This window comes from Desmodus rotundus, chromosome 10 (assembly GCF_022682495.2).
Source record: "Desmodus rotundus isolate HL8 chromosome 10, HLdesRot8A.1, whole genome shotgun sequence".
In the NCBI taxonomy this organism is placed as follows: domain Eukaryota; kingdom Metazoa; phylum Chordata; class Mammalia; order Chiroptera; family Phyllostomidae; genus Desmodus; species Desmodus rotundus.
The window spans coordinates 27,011,156-27,026,886 of NC_071396.1; the positions used below are offsets into that span (position 1 = coordinate 27,011,156).

The window sequence follows — 15,731 nt, forward strand, 5'->3', positions numbered from 1 at the left end:
GAAGTCCCAGAATTGGTCCGTGGGTGCCTGGAACCCCAGGCCGACTCCTGGGCCTTCCGTTCTGGTGAACAGCCTGCCTTACACCTTCCCCAGCCCAAGGCTTCCAACCGTGGGGACAGCAGCCCTCTCAGCAGTTTTGTCTGCACAAGACACTACCCCGAATCTAGTCACTGGGGATGTTCCCAAGAAGGAGGAAAAGGGAGAATTGCCTTTCGTAAAGATTACTCGTTCCTTTGGTGACAGAGGCCTGCGCAATAAGAGCAGGCATCGGCTGATGTAATAAGCAACTTTATGATAATTTGCTTTTTAATTCCTAAAGAAAAGAGTTTTAACTGCTCATGCCTCTCGGATGATGATAACGTGAGACAGGATAACAGCTGGGTGAGGGAGAAGAGGAAAACTTAGAATCTGTGTCCCATGTACTCCTGAGAGAGAGACGCTGCGCACGCTACTTTTATAAAAGCCGTGCACCGCCTCGTTTGTTGGGGGGGTTTCAGCAGTTTTGTTAGGTCTAATAACATGGGTGTCTCCGGTCCTAAAATGGTCACCCAAGTTTTCACCTTTTTAAAAAGTTCATTACCTGCTGTGTGCAATCAAGACGTGTATTCAAGCCAATACCAAGTTTACTCTCAGGTTTATTACCAACAGTAACAGTCACAATGAAACGGAATTACACGTAGGCTTCTGAAAACCCTAGACCCACAGCTCTCAGTCAAGGCCTTTGCTCTTGGCCCCAACGGCGACCACGTGGCAGACTTCGACGTCAGCCCCCAGCTCCTGCAGCTCCTGCAGCCAGATCGTCTGCTTATGGGAAAGGCGGTCGTTGGGGCCCTTAACTTCCACCAGCTGGAAGGGCAGTTTTACAGTGTATTAGTATCTTACAGAAACAGAACAGCCACCCAGGGAAGCTAGTTTTCCCTACAATGACTTAAATGGTTCATTCTATTGTACTACACTGCTATTAACGTTGAGAACTTCTGCTCTTAAAAAGACACTATTAAGAAAGTGAAAAAACAAGCCACAGACTGGGATGCAGTATATCTGATGAAGGCATTACAATATCCAGAATTTTTTTTTCAGCCGCAAAACTCACTAATGAGAAAACAGCTCCCCTATGATGGGCAGCAGTGTGAGGCAAGGGAGGTGCCTGGCCTGCAACACGGGAGGTGCTCACTCCCCAGAGCTTTGGAAATAGTGTCCCCAGCCCTACACCATGCCTCCCTTGAGTGTGGGCTGTACCCAGTGACCTGCTTCTAACAGCATGACCCAGCAAGCGTGATGGCACGTCACTTCCAAGGTCAGGTTAGAAGGGACGGACTACCATCTTGCTCATGCAAGCCACCCTGTAGAAGTCAGGCCCACGCAGGGAACGAGAGTGGCCTCACCAGCCGCTGCAGAACGCTTGCCTTCACTGAAGTAGTTTCCTAGGGATTCGATCTCGCCAACAACCATGCAAGAATTGGCCAGAGGGGGACCCAGGATGAAGTCGCTGATCAAATTACAAATAGGACTTCCCATTCTGGCTCGACTGACCTTGAAGCAATGATTTTGGGAGTTCCACACCACCAGGTCGGGCAGGCCCCCTCGGCAGTGCCGGAAGTCCACAGCCAGGCGCCGGCACACGCCGCTCAGGATAGGGCCCCCCAAGCAGGAAACCAGGTCCTGAACACAGAATACAAGGGTGACCAGCCACTCCCTGGTGACCGTGGCCCTCCAATACTCCTAGTGACCATGAGACAGGAAGGACTCAGAGGAATCCAGCAGACGCAGGTCCGAGGATGCCGGGTATGGTTCTGCTGCTTGCACCAGGGCTCCAGAGCCACCAGCTAAAATTCCCCAGCAGCTCTGTGAAGTCCGTTTTCCTTTGCCAGTCACCTCACTTCTGCCAGCCGGGAAAACCCTGGGAGCAGGCGAGGAAGCGGTTTGGAATATGACAGCTCTGACTGACAGAGGCTTCAGCCACAGGGACGGGGACGGCATCCCACTGCCAGGGGCTGTAGGTCAGACGATGGGAAGCCGTCCACCAAGAGGGAGGAGGCATAATGGACTTGTGTGCCTCGATGTGTTCTCATCGATAACTGGCATCCGGGCTGGGGTACCATCACATACATAGGTGTGCACATGGATTCATGCATACATGTATATGCACATCTGCATGTGTGTGTCTGGCGTGCAGTTTCACCTGAGCTTGCTGAAGAGAAGTGAAGCGATCCCAGCTGACTATGGAAGCCGCTCTGCCTTCCTGGGCCTGCCACACGTCCGCCACCCAGGCTTGCAGGCGCTCGGCAGGGGCACCGTGGATCAGCTGCAGCCTGGCCTCGATGGCTGGACCCCGGCTGGCGAAGAAGCTGTCCGTGTACAAGTCCAGTGGGAATGCCTGGTGAGAACCAATCCATCAGGGACTAGTCAACACAGCCGGCCCATCTGGTTAAACTGGCACATTCTTTTTCTCAAGAGATGTGTAAAAAATGTCTAACATAAAAGCAATTTATTACACTGGGTTTTGGAGTAAAAATGTGGGGGAGGTTTTTTAGGGGAGTCAGTGGAACACTTAGCAAGCACACATGACAGACGGCACCCGGACCCTGGCAAGTACTCAGAAAGCCTGAAGCTGCAGCTAAACTAATGTTTCAAATGGAATGTTGAAGGTCAATTCACCTTCAAGTTTCGAACTTGAACCTGAGCACCATGACAAAAAGGCTGTATAGGCAGGTTTCGGGGGGCTGCAGCCACGTGGCCTGGGTGGTGTAGATCATGGGCAGGCACCCACCCGGGACCTTGGGGCTCGGCTAGCTACCTGGTAGGCATTTCTGAAGACATCCGGAATCCCGTCCATGAAGATGACGTCCCACAGGAGGAGGCCGAACAGAGTGCTGAAGGTGGACCCTTCCCCGTGAATCCCTACGGCCGGGTCACGCACACAAGAAAAATCAGGCTTTTCCTTCCAGTCCAAACCCATCGCCATAACCCACCTACTCCATTCGAAGGAAATCAGAGTGATTTGGGGATTCGAATGCCACGTTCATGCCGCTCCTAGCTCATTTGTTAACATGTGGCTTATCTACAGAAACAGCCTGGGAGCGAAACCGGGGTCCCTGGCTTCTAACGTTGCCCCCAAGCTCTTTTCCTCCCAGGCCTGAGGTGGTGGCTGAACCGTGGGCTGAACAGGGGAAGACAGCCTCTAACAACCATAGTCAGTCTCGTTCTCTTCCCCACCCTCCCCGGTCAGCAGCATCTTCCACTGGGGACAGGATGGGTGGACAACAGCTGACACACATCACAGGGTGACTGGGAGGCCTGGAGACATGCTGCGCACTAGTTACCTTGGTCGAAGCCGCTGCGTCTGTAATAGGCCAGCGCCAGCTCCTCCACAGAGCACAGCACGGTAGTGGGGGTGGCAGCCCCCCCGGTTTCCATCACAAACACGGACTTGCCCATCCCGTGCTGCGGGCACAGTCGGCCCGTGATGGTTACCTGAAATGGCAACAGGAGAGTGCCTGTGAACTTGACTTGGTGTCCTGAGGACATACTGTCCTACCCACCCCCAAAGCCACCCATTCTTAGCAGAGCTCAAGGCCGTGTGACCCGCACTGTGGCACCTGCGAGGAGGTGGCCAGGTCACTGCCCCAGCCCCGGGGAACACGTGGACCCCCAGAGCTGCTCTCCAGGCGCCCTGACTGAGAAGGCAAAACTGGCAATGGCTGTGAGCTTCTGACCTGGGAGTTTTCCAGAAAGTCGCTACACCCAGGCTGTGTGCAAACCTGGCAGCCCGCCAAGCCCAAGTCAGGAGGACTGGGGTGAAAACAGGGAACAGTGGCCAAGCCACTGTGCAAAGTGAGCGTGTATTTTCTAAGTCTAAGAGAAGACGCGCACTCCAAACCACCCTGGGCTGCCTTTACTCAGGACAGACCCTGCGGGACGGGACTCACATGGTTCACATCGCGCACCGTGATTTCTGGCAGCTGATAGAAGAGGTGCCTGTACTTCTGACAGCTTGGGGACTCTCTCAGGCGCACGGCTCTCTGATACAAGGACAGGCGGTGCCCTGTTCTCACCTCGGGATCCGCCAGCCCTGCGGCAATGCACTTGATAGCCTAGCAAAGAACGTGGTCCCACATCAGCACCCGGAAAGCCCGTGGCCACCTCCACTGAGTTCACATGACAGGAAACCCCACTGTTCGTTAGTTACTGAGTTTTTCTAATCAGCAACGGGCCAAGCAGCACTTGCACAGACAATATTTCTTATATGTCACTGTGATACTCTGAATGTGCAGGTGAGTGACACTGCTCCCTGACTAGAAATGTCTGGGGCGCCTGGGACCTGGCTCCTGACCTGACCATCTGGTTATGTCTTAGCTGCCGCACCCTCATGGAGACCCAGCAAGTCCAGGATGCCCTGGATCGTGGGCCCGAGGAGATGGGAGAGACAGACCGGACTCACTGGTTCTTGGGGCATCACCTGGGAGCTCTGAAAGAGACAGGTGTCCCCACCCCTGAGCCACAGAGGGAGCACCTCCAGGGAAGGGCCCAGGCGTGGGACCCCTGCGGGGCTCCCAGGTGAGCTCTTCACCCAGAGCCATCCAGGCTTCTCACCCATAGGGAGGAGAAGCTTAGGTTCGGAAGAGATATACGCGTTTCCTAAGGTTATTCAGACTTGGACCGATAAACCCACTGGAAACCACCTGCTAAGATGACCATCATCAGACAACGTGAAGCAGTGAGTGCTGGGAAAAAAGGGAGTGGAACTGGAGCCCTTGCACACTGCTGGCAGAAATGTAAAAATAATTCAAATGCTGTGCAAAAAAGTGTGGGGACTCCTTGAAAAGCTACACATGGAACCACCCCAGGACCCAGCAATTCCACTCAGGGTATTTTCGAACAGATACTTGCACCCCCGTGTTCTTAGCGGCGTTATTCACAATCGCCACAAGGCGGAAACAACCCAAGTGTCCGTCGACAAGTGGGAAAAGGTGATCAGTAAAATGGAATATTACTCAGCCTTGAAGAGGAAGGAAATTCTGACAGGTGCTCCCACATGGGTGAACCTTGAGGACACTGTGCCCAGTGAAGTAGGACAAAGGACAAATACTGCATGAGTCCACTGGTGTGAAATACCTATAACAGGCTGATGGATAGGAACAGAGGTTAGACTGGAGCTCATGAGGGGCTGGGGGCAGGGACTGACGGCCTAATGGGTGCAGGGTTGCTGTTGGGAGGGACGAGAACGGGACATACAGATGATGCTGTTCCAACACTGTGAGTGCAATTAAGGCCACTGACCTGTACCCCTAGACACTGTTAAAATGGCAGGCTTCATTTATGTGGTGTACGTTTTACTATAAAAGAATATAAAGTAAAAAAAAAACCACACAAGAAACGAACCCTGAAAACTCCATGAAGGATCAGGCCCGCAGGAGTGGAGTAGTCAAAAGGAATCGAGGAGAGAGAATGAGACACCGGTAGGAGCCAGGGCCAGTGGGGGCCTGGCTGCACACAGAGGACAGCCAAGCCACCCGCCTCGGCCTGGCCTGGCCTGGCCAGCGGGTACCAACCAGTTCCAGCACCCGTGTAAAGAACGCCAGGAGTGGTAAGGAAATGGTGAAGACTGTGAGGGTGGCCAGGAAGAGTTTGGAAAACGGCTAAAAGGCACTGAGACTTTCCATCCATCTCCCGAATAAGCTGTGTGGCTTGTCTCCTTCTGGGGAAATAAGGACACGCTCCCATTACCAAAGGTGGGGGGCGGGGAAGGCGGTGAGGGGAAGCTCTCCGCTCTTTTGAATCTTTATTTCAACAAAAGGAAGAAGCAACCTACTACATACAGCCTCTCTGAATGTCTAGCTTGTGGGCTGGCAGGTGCCTTCTGTTGCTATTTCAGCCAAACGACCGCCATGAGAGAAGGAAGCGCCAGCCCCACCCTCCTCCGGGACAGCAGCGGCTTCCCTGGCCCGACTCTCTCCGGCTCACAAAGCACCTCTTCAGTTGAGGGCAGTAAAACCAGCCTGTCACATTTCCACACCCAGGGTCAACTTTTCCACCCCCCTGCATCACCCTGACTCAAGGAAAAACAAAAGCCCCCAGAAGCACTGTGCCCTCCGTGCGTGGCAAAGGCGAGGCCAGCACGAGGATGGGTGGGAGGACTCTGCGGCCACACAAAGGGCCACGGTTGCCGCCTGCAGGGGCCCAGCAGTGCTGGCCCCAGAGGGTCCCCAATGGAGAAGGTGGCCTGTGCAACAGCCAAGCGCAACAGCTCTCAGGAAGACAGAGCTGCTCATAAAGTACCCACAGTAAGACACCTTTCTGGAGCCTCACAGCTAGAGGCCCCATGCAACAAATAAACAAAACCCCCATTTCCAAAACCGAAGCACCTTTCTGGAAAGCACCTGCCGAGGGTGCAGCTGTTCACTCTCCTGGTCCCTACCCCCCCAGGTTAATGCCCGAATCGCAACACAGGTCCGGCTGCCAACCCTGCTCCCCAATCAGTGAGGACAGGACAAAAGTCTCCAGGCTTCGCTGTCACGCTTGTGTTAGCAGCCCTGTTGTTTCTTCCCTTTTTAATGTTTATCGGTTTTAGAGAAAGAGAATGCTGATGTGAGAGAGAAACATCAGTGGGTTAACTCCCATTGCGCCCCAACAGGGGATTGAACCCGCAACCCAGGCATGTGCCCTGACTGGGAATCGAACCCCCGACCTCTTGGTGTACAGGACAACACTCCAACCACCAGGCCTAGAGCACGACCTTGTTATCTGTTTTAGGGAAAACACGGACAAAAGGAGGTTAAACAATGAATGTCCTAGTTACTTTTAGACGTTTACGGTAGTAGTGCTCTGCTATACTTTTCCAGTGTTTGAAAAGCGTAAGTAGCACAGTTCAGGTGTAGGTGGTGACCGAGTACCCACCGGCTCCAGGCGTTTCAGGTGCTGGTGCAGGTTGAGAGCCAGCCGGTCCCACCAGCGGCCCCTGCTGTCCGGACAGTACACCTTCTGGGACAGGAGGTCCTCAAGTTCCTTAACTGCTTCCTGTCACAACAACAAAGGAAGCCCGTCAGACACAGACACGCCTGAAAAGCAGATAAGATTGGCAACGTCTGTTGACAAAGCACAGCTTCCCACTCTGCAGTCAGCAGGGCGTCTCCTGGAGGGGAACTGAGCTCCCCGGAGGTGTCCCAATGGGTCCCCTGCCGACTGCAAACAGTCTGCAGCGTTCTTGCAGGTAGGTCACAGCACAGGGCCATGAGGGATTAAGTTCCAGGCAGCCGAGCCCCACTCACTGGCAGGAGCCCTGCAGGACCCGCGGCCAGCGCTGTGAGAGATTTGGGGCGGGAAGGACACCTCCATAGGGGCACTTTCTGGTCTAAATTTGCACGGGTCCTTCAGTCATTCTTAATCTCCCGTCGTTCGCGGACCTCTCTGAAACATCTGACTCTCCTGAGGGAAATGCACCAACCCTACGTACCCATAATTGTGGGGTCCACAGAGTGCGCAAACCCCCTCCCCTCCATGGACCCGCCCGATCCCCGGAGCCAGGTCAAGCACCCGGCTTCGGCACATGCTCTGTAAAATAACCACTTTTCAAAACAGAACATCAAACGTAGCAGAGGTTAACTCTCACAACCTCACCAAGTTCGGTGTAAGAAAGGATATGACCAAATTTCGGCTTTGTGATTATAAATTACTTCCAGACAGTCCATGACAGCTATGAGGGGGACACAGCTTTTGGGAGACCTCCCCAGGACCACCCAGCGTGCAGGAGGGGCTCAGCCGCAAGGACTGTGACTGGGGCTCCGTGCGGGGCCCTGTCCGTGACCCTCAGGCCAACTCCCAGAACAGCGGGCCGCCCAGCTACATCCCCGCTAACCCAGGCCGCCCACTTCAAGTGTCCGTGGAAAATGTTGACAGCTGGGTGGGCTCCCCTCTCCCCAGCTCACCGCTGAACTGTCCCTAAAACCGGGGCAGAATGTGTTCTCACCTCATACATGTGGAGCCTCTGCAAGATTTCAACGGCCCGAGAGAGAATTCTCGTGTAAATCCACCCAACGGTGAAGCACCGCAGAAAGAGTGGTAAGTTCTCGTGGTACCTGGAATGAACGTGGACACACCCGTGGTCTGGAATTTGGTTTATTTATCGTGAGACAATCCGGAGCAGTGACAAAGCAGACAGAGTGCCTATCTTTTTAAAAAATTTATTATTTAAATTTTTTTTTATTGTTGACACTATTACAGATGTTCCCATCTCCACCCCCTTTGCCCTCCTCCACCCAGCCCCTGCCCCGCTTCCCTCAGGCCACCCCCACACTGTTGTCCGTGTCCATGGGTCACGCATATATGTTCTTTGATCCTTCCCCTTCTTTCATCCAGCCCCCGCCAAGCCCCCTCCCCTCTGACAGCTGTTAGTTTGCTCCCTGTGTCCCTGCCTCTGGTTCTATTTTGTTCCTCTATTATTTCTGTATGAACTTTAAGTCCTAAATGTTTTTCTGGGAGACATATTTCACAGTACGGACTCATTTTTCTCATCGCTGTGTAACAATAAAGGAAATATGGAATGCATTTAACATCAAACCAGAAAAAGGAAGGCTCGGACACCGTGTCCTTGAACTCTGGAAGGAAGTGTTCAATTCCGTTTTCCTTTTCAGGATGATACCTGTATTTGAACTCCCATTGAGAGAGCCCGTCTGGCACACTTCCTACAATGTCTGCCCACTGCTGGGTTACCCCCACATTAAATTAAAAGTCAGCTCACCGATACTCAGGGGGGCCAGCATGCCCAGACGGCCAGTGACTGACAACCCACTGCTGGCTCCCCTGAGTGTCTGCTGCACAGGGACCTGAATTGTAGAAAGTTCTCCTCACCCTGGCTGGTGTGGCTCAGTGGATTGAGCACGGGACTGCAAACCAAAGGGTCACCGGTTCGATTCCTAGTCAGGACACATGCCTGCACTGCAGGCCAGGTCCCCAGTAGGGGACACACAAGAGGCAACCACACACTGATGTTTCTCTCCCTCTCTTTCTCGCTCCCTTCCTGTCTGTATAAACATAAATAAATAAAATCTCAAACGTACAGACATCTCCTTCCCTTTCAGACAGCACCACGACTGCAGAGAGCAACCAAGAGAGTCAACTTCACAGCCGGTCTGACCATAGGACCAAAGGAGCAAGTTCTCCATGAAGAAAATTACCTGAAAACCCACCCCAACAATCTCACCTCAGGGAAGGGTGGTTTTTCAGTTTGTCCCAGTCCCTCTTGGCGCACTGCGAGAGCTCGTTCGCTGCTTTCCAGTTCCCACTGGCCATGGCAGTGGAAACGTCACTCAGCGTGTGGGCGGCGGCCGTGTATCTGGGGGGATTATGGTCCTCAGGTAAGTTAGGTCTAAATCCATTTACACATTCAGGCCCTGTGAGTTTTGTTTTGACGATTTACAGCATGCCATATTTTGCCGTGTGTAATGCGCTCCGTGTATAATGCGCACTCGTGGTTTTAGGCGCATTATGCACGGGATTACCATTCCCATTCTGACACCCGCAGTCTGTCAGCATTATGCTCACGTATGCTGCGCACCCTGATTTTTCCCTCAAAAATTTGGGCAGAACTGTGTGCATTATACACAGCAAAATACGGTATGTACTTTCTAAAGAGAATACGGTTTATTTTTTCTCCTTAGCCCCACCCTCAACTTTTGAACTTGGTGACCCCATGGTCCTGTCCATCACAAAATTGAAAGGTAATCTTTAGCTATAACAGTAATGATGGCAATTATCATACTAACTAAGACATAAGGAGCTACCCCCAGAGGCCAGGCCCTATGCTCTTTATAGGTACCAACACGCATATGTAGGAATATACTATTATTCTCCCCATTGTACAGGTGAGGAAACTGAGGCAGAACAGTTTCACAGTTCAGTAGTATAGACGCTGGAACTTGGCTTCCAAGCACAGAGTCTCACGAAAGAGAAAAGTATAAAGTCACGAAAAATGAAAAGGTAAAGAGATATAAGACAACTAAAAACGTGGCAAGAGGAAATACTCTTATCAGAAGGTTCGACAAAAAACATTCTTCCAGCTGAAGTAAGGCAAAATGGATTAAAATCAGTGTATAGTGACATTGCTTTAATAATTTCAATAACTTATTTTTAATGCATAGACATTTAAACGACTTTCCTAAAGTCAAATATCAGATTCCAATGCAGTTCATTTGAATCATAAACTTTAAATTGAGACTCAGAAGTGTCATTTTAGGAAATCCAAATTTATTTTTCTTCCAAAAGGTGTATTTTGAGGACATGCAAGTATATTTCCCCTATAATACCTATACCATTTTTATCAAAATCTACTTTTGCCAGTCAAATCAAACCTTCACTAAATCCACGTACCAGAGCAGACCAGTGAAAATGTCTAACCTAGCACATCCACGGGTCTGGTATAGGAGCACAGAAGTTGGTATTAGCTTCATCTGAAGCATCATTACTAGGAAAACATTCATCGTCAGTCTTGTTCGTGCTGACAACATATTCCCAAGGCAGGTTTGTGCAAATGTCTACATTTTCAAAAATGCTCCCTGCCAAAGCTATTTGGGAACATAAGCCAGGAGAAATGTTTGTAGCTCTGACCCCAAACTCATTGGTTTTGGCAAGTGTAACTGAGCCCGTTTCCACATTCTCCTGAAAGTCTCAGAAATGTATACGCGTAGGGCAGAAAGATAACCAAAAAAAATATATTTGACCATGAACTTAAGTTTCTACTGTGGCTGAAGAAAGAAAAAAGTTGTGCATAAGATTAAGAATACACAGCTCTGGCTGCAAGCAAATGCGATCTGACCTGATGAGGTCGTCTCGGTCCTGGAAGATTCGAGTCTCCCGGTGGATGGTGTACTGAGGAAACGCCACTCGTCCAAGGTTGACCAGCAGCACGGTGGAGAGCTGGCCCTGCCCCCCGCAGGAAGCCTCCTCCTCCTCCAGGGAGTCTGTCAGGGAGAACAGCAGCAGGACCCGGGAGAAGACAGCCCGGGGGCCTTTACACAGCCTCAGCGAGGGTCCCGCCGAGGCCTTGGCTCTGAGAAATAGACCATCGAGAAATCACTTTCCTGTTTTTAACCATCTGGGCATCAGATCTGACAAATTATTTTCAGGAGACGTTGCATATGATGATGGACTGATTATGCTTCAACGCAACATTTACAAACATAAAAATTTGACTGGATAATTTCCTTTTAATACTGCAAGAATCCTAGTTCAAACTGCATTTTTCTTGAATAATAAAATACTAGAATTGACCAAAGGCCTATTGCCTGCATTCTCTCGCCTCCTGCTTTTCCTTGGTCCTAGAAATCACTATGGTATCACAATAATAATAAAACAAGAACGAATCTTGTTTTACTACCAGAAAGAAGACTTCTCTGCCTTCCTGAACTAATAGCAAATGAAATCGGCAATTACATTTCAAAAGCAGGTCCCACCTATTATAAGTTAAGATGCACTATCAATATTTTAAACGTTTTCACTATAACAAGAGCCAACGACACCTTTTTAAAATCACTGCTCCAATTCCAGGCGGCTTCTTGCCCCAAGTGCAGACGGATGGCTGTCTGGCCAGCTTGAGCAAAGCGTCCACCAGCTGCTGCTTCTGTGCACTGGGGTTTACCAAGTGGAAGGTCTTTGCCAGCGTTTTCAGTTCAGGAGCGGAAAGTAGTTCAAGCACTTCAGGGAGTTCTTGCAACTCGGATTCTGAAATGGGTTGAAAAGAAATAGTTTTAAAGAACTCTGGCAAGTTTTCTAGCCGCAGAGCAACCTGGCTTTGGCTTGATTTGCTTAGTGCAGTCCGAACCATCGGCAATTTGAACCCAAGACTTCTGTCTGTCCTCCTCCTCCTCATGTTTCCAGTGCAAGACTGTGCTCGGTCAGGCACTCGGTGCTTCTGATAAGACAACCGAGGTTACCTGCTGTTCGCACAGGCTTCCATCGACTTAACGATTCCTGAGGCAGTCACCTTAGAAAGTCTAATCTGGGCGCTGTGTGATGGTTTTTAGAGGCAATGCCAGCATCAATCAGCCCAGCTTTATTCTATCACAAAACGAGGAATCGGAGCGAGGAGATGAGGAGATTCCGGCTGGATGGAGACAGCGGAGGAGGGCTAAGTTGTACCTTCGGTGGCACATATCCACATACCTGTCCCTACGTAGATCGGTGGTCCTAACCACATGACAGAGAAGAAAACAAAAGCACACAGTCCTTCGTGATTCTAGTTGCCTTAAGCCTGAAGGCAAAGAACAGCTCGAACATCCCATGAATAATTCAGTGTCCTAAGATTAAAAACTCAATTTAAAGAAACCAACGCAATTACTGTTTGTCAGGCACCAACCGGGAGATGACGCCACACTGATGTCACGGTCATTCTGCACAAAGGTCATGCCTCGTGTCCTATTTTCATTTCATGTTTTCTCTTGACGAACAGTACCTGTCTGCAGAAAGCCAGCTTGCTGCAGTTCTGCAACCACGGGGGTTAAATCAGGGGCGATCTCTTCATATTCCAATTTATTCATCTTGATCCAGCTGAACTTACGTTGGAAAAGTCTTACATATAACTTCTGACCACTTTCTGCAATCAGGTTACGAAAAACAGGGGAAAACGTTATCTTTCTTTTCCAAAACAACATACAAACATCATTTGCTTTTTTAAACTGAGATAAAATGAGACCCCATTTCCCGAGGTCAACGAGTCCTCCAAGCAAGCTTTTCCTACCTCGGGAGGGGCCTGGTTCCCTCACGCCATCGTGGCCCTTTGGATAAGTAGACCTGCTCCTCTGGCTCAGGGCCCCCACTGGCTGCCCAGGAAGCCAGGCACAGACCAATATTTTTCAGTGGACTAATTTAGCTTGTACGTTTCCACTTCCTCCACACCCAGACTTTAAAAGGCAGAGTCCGGGAACCTAAAATATTGTTGGGGGGAAAATGGGCCTCAACACACCTTGGTATGTTTTTCCAGTATTTTCTTTGGCTTTCACTTTTGAGGAAAGGCTGTGCAAAACCCAGACCTAACGGTAACCCGGATGACACGCTCAAAACGTGAACTCTATTTTTCTAAGTTGCACTGTATTTTTTTTTTTATCTAGAAAAGGTTGTACAGTTATCAATCACATCAAAAGGTAAAACAAAACCAGTTTCACTGAAGACTGAGAGAAACAAGTTACGTTCTTATTGCATCTCGTCAATGTTACAACGAAAAGATGTGGAATTAAACAGCATTGTTTGCGAACCTGCTATAAACATGTAACGGCATGATATTGCAGGAGCAGACAGCACAGGGCACAAAACCTCATCTCTTTTCCACACACATCCTTCCCCAGGGGAACCTCGTGGAAGCTGATTCCTGCGAGGAGTCCCAGCTCATTCTCAAAACCACACTGACTCCTTGTGGCCACACGATTATTGCCCATCACATCACAGCCCCAATCAGGACAGCCAATGGGAAACCCAAAACTTGAAAGCAAAGAGGCGTAAGATACCTGATAACTGATAAAATTTAGTCACGATTCCCTTGTCGTGTTCGTCGAAGAGCATCCTATCATCTTCATTGTCAAGTACGGCTCCCAGCACCACTAGGAAACTCCGAAGGTAGTAAGGGTGGCTCAAGGGAGCTGTTTGACCAGGACCGTCCCAGCCTGGCCCCTGCTCCAAGGGAACTCCGCAAGTGACTTCACTCCTTAAGCCACTGTCACCTTCCAGAGGGCGTCTGGGGATGTCACTCCCCTTATAAGCATCACGTGTAGAACTATGAGATGGTGCCTCTACATCCGACACCTGTGTTTTAGCTTCCGAAGCCACAGTCATTGTCACTTCACCAACGTCTGCCTCGTACTTTTCAACACCATGGCCCTCTACTTGTCTGACGCTCTCCCGCTCTGCAAGACTGGCCTCTGGAGCAGACTGCAGTTTACTCCCCAGAGTCAATTCTGGTGCTAACGTCATAGCATTATCTGAGAGAGCAGGAGTGAGGGATGATCTTCCACACCCCTGAGTAGAGTTTGGGTTTGCTGCTTCTATTAATTTAGCGCCTTCTACAGTATTTTCAGTGTTTTGTTCCATAGGAGAATCACAGGCAAATAGGTTTTCCTTTTGTGAGCTGTTCTCCAACATCTGATCCTTCCCCTGGGTCTCTGAACAGTTAACGGTCCTAACCCCAGTGACTGAGGAACTCTGCAGAGTATGACTGGCAAACTCCTCATTCTTCTCTATCGATCTTTTCGCCTTTATGTATCTTCTGGATAATTTCGATGACAGGCTTCCCAAAGGAATGATTTTGACATTACGAGGGCTCAGCTCATCTTGATTTTTACACGCCTCGTCATCGTTATTTTTAAAGTAGGGACTCGTCTGCTTTTTTACGCCCGGTTTTGCTGAATCGCTTTGGTCAAGGGTTAAATTTGTCTTTAATGGTGACGACTTCTGTGGCGTTACATCATCTACGGCAGTATTGCTTAAATCTACAGTGGACACATTGGAATTTGTTAAGCCACCCCGCCTGGGGTCCGCCGGAGTGACATCATCGTTGTCAGCACACATTTCATCAAGGTGCCGGTTTAAGTCAAACCTTGGCACCATTTTACTACAAATGGGACAGGCAAGTTTAGCAGGTGGTACATTGTTGAAAAACAAAACAATAGACTTAGATTCATTTTGTTTAGCTCTGCTGCTTGATAAACTCCGACGGGGTCTTTTATTGGAAGGCGATTTCCCTCCTGGCATCGTGAGTGTTAGAAAAGCTGGATGCTTCAAGTAACGAAACACAGGACGTGACTGGGGAAAGACAGCAACGGTTTGCTTTTACTTCCCTGCCTTCAAGAAAAAGTGGGCTTCTATTGGACCTCATGTTATTCGTTTTGTCTGTTTCTTCTTTCTGCAAAATAGAACACAGGGGGATGAAAAGCGTTTTATACATTCAAAACAGGTAAAAGAAAGCTCTAAGCGTGCGCTGGCAGCATCTGCTGCTTCAGGAAAAACCCTGGACTGGGGACCGGGGACCAAAGCTCCACGTGCAAACTCAGTGTGACCCCCGCCCTAAAATGACAGCCTTGGACTTGGCCGGCATCATCGCTAAGACCTCGCTTTAAGATCTAGAATTACCCGTCCTTAAAAAGGGACAATGTGACCATTCCAAGCCCTTTTTAAAGACCATGCATCGGTAACCATTTCCGGGAGAGAGTGGCCACCGGGCGGCGACCCCCCCATCCCCACCCCCACCCTGGGTCGTCGCCACTGCAGCTGCGGCCACCGAACTGGGTCGCGGAGGGAGCCCGGCCGTTCCCTCGGTGCTGTGGCCACGCACCTGCGGTGCACGCCTGGTGCTCCGCCACCGAGCCGGGGACACCCAGCCAGTAGCAGCCTCTCTCCCTCTGGGCCCGGCCCTCTCGCGCCGCCCGCCCCGCCCCGCCCTGCCGGCTCTGCCCCGCCTGCGACCCCGGCCCCACCGCCCCGCGCCACTCACCGGGCTTGGCGCGCCAGGCATGCGCAACTGATCTCCGCGTCTCGGCTCGCACTGGCTCGTCCAGGCTCGTCCAGCGGAGGCCCGAGTGATCGATCACCGCGCCCCTCCGCGTGGAAGGCTTCCTTCCACCCAGCGCGGCTGAGCTGGGCGGAGCCCTGCAGGGCGGCGGGGCAGCTGCTTCGCGTCACACCTGGCGGAGGAGGCGACCGCAGGTGCTCTCCAGCACGTGCAGTCGGCCGGCGCCGAGGTAGTTTGTTGG

General features: G+C 50.9%; 1 protein-coding gene across 2 annotated transcripts; it reads right to left on the reverse strand.

Moving 5' to 3' along the window:
- Positions 1-540: 540 nt before the first annotated feature.
- On the reverse strand, positions 541-15,648 carry FAN1 (FANCD2 and FANCI associated nuclease 1). 2 transcript variants are annotated; one of them, XM_024561881.4, is made up of 14 exons: positions 15,473-15,648; positions 13,494-14,884; positions 12,446-12,586; positions 11,514-11,715; positions 10,811-11,044; positions 9,200-9,331; positions 7,967-8,075; positions 6,898-7,017; positions 3,930-4,094; positions 3,324-3,474; positions 2,798-2,901; positions 2,183-2,377; positions 1,534-1,662; positions 541-846 (listed from the first exon to the last, which is right to left on the reverse strand). In XM_024561881.4, the coding sequence occupies exons 2-14, from the start codon at positions 14,731-14,733 to the stop codon at positions 709-711; spliced, it is 3,060 nt and encodes a 1,019-aa protein (XP_024417649.2). In that variant the 5' UTR covers positions 14,734-14,884; positions 15,473-15,648; the 3' UTR covers positions 541-708. The 2 variants fall into 2 exon arrangements, with proteins under 2 accessions (XP_024417649.2, XP_053769180.1); XM_053913205.2 differs by lacking the exon at positions 15,473-15,648 and adding an exon at positions 15,314-15,455.
- Between the last annotated feature and the right edge of the window lie 83 nt (positions 15,649-15,731).

Coding starts and splice junctions, on each gene's coding strand:
- FAN1 (XM_024561881.4), bottom strand. CDS start 14,733: ATGCCAGGAGGGAAATCGCCTTCCAATAAAAGACCCCGTCGGAGTTTA. Junction 7,018..7,966: donor AGAGGCTCCACATGTATGAG/GTGAGAACACAT, acceptor TTGTTGTGACAG/GAAGCAGTTAAGGAACTTGA. Junction 2,378..2,797: donor TCTTCAGAAATGCCTACCAG/GTAGCTAGCCGA, acceptor GGTTCTCACCAG/GCATTCCCACTGGACTTGTA.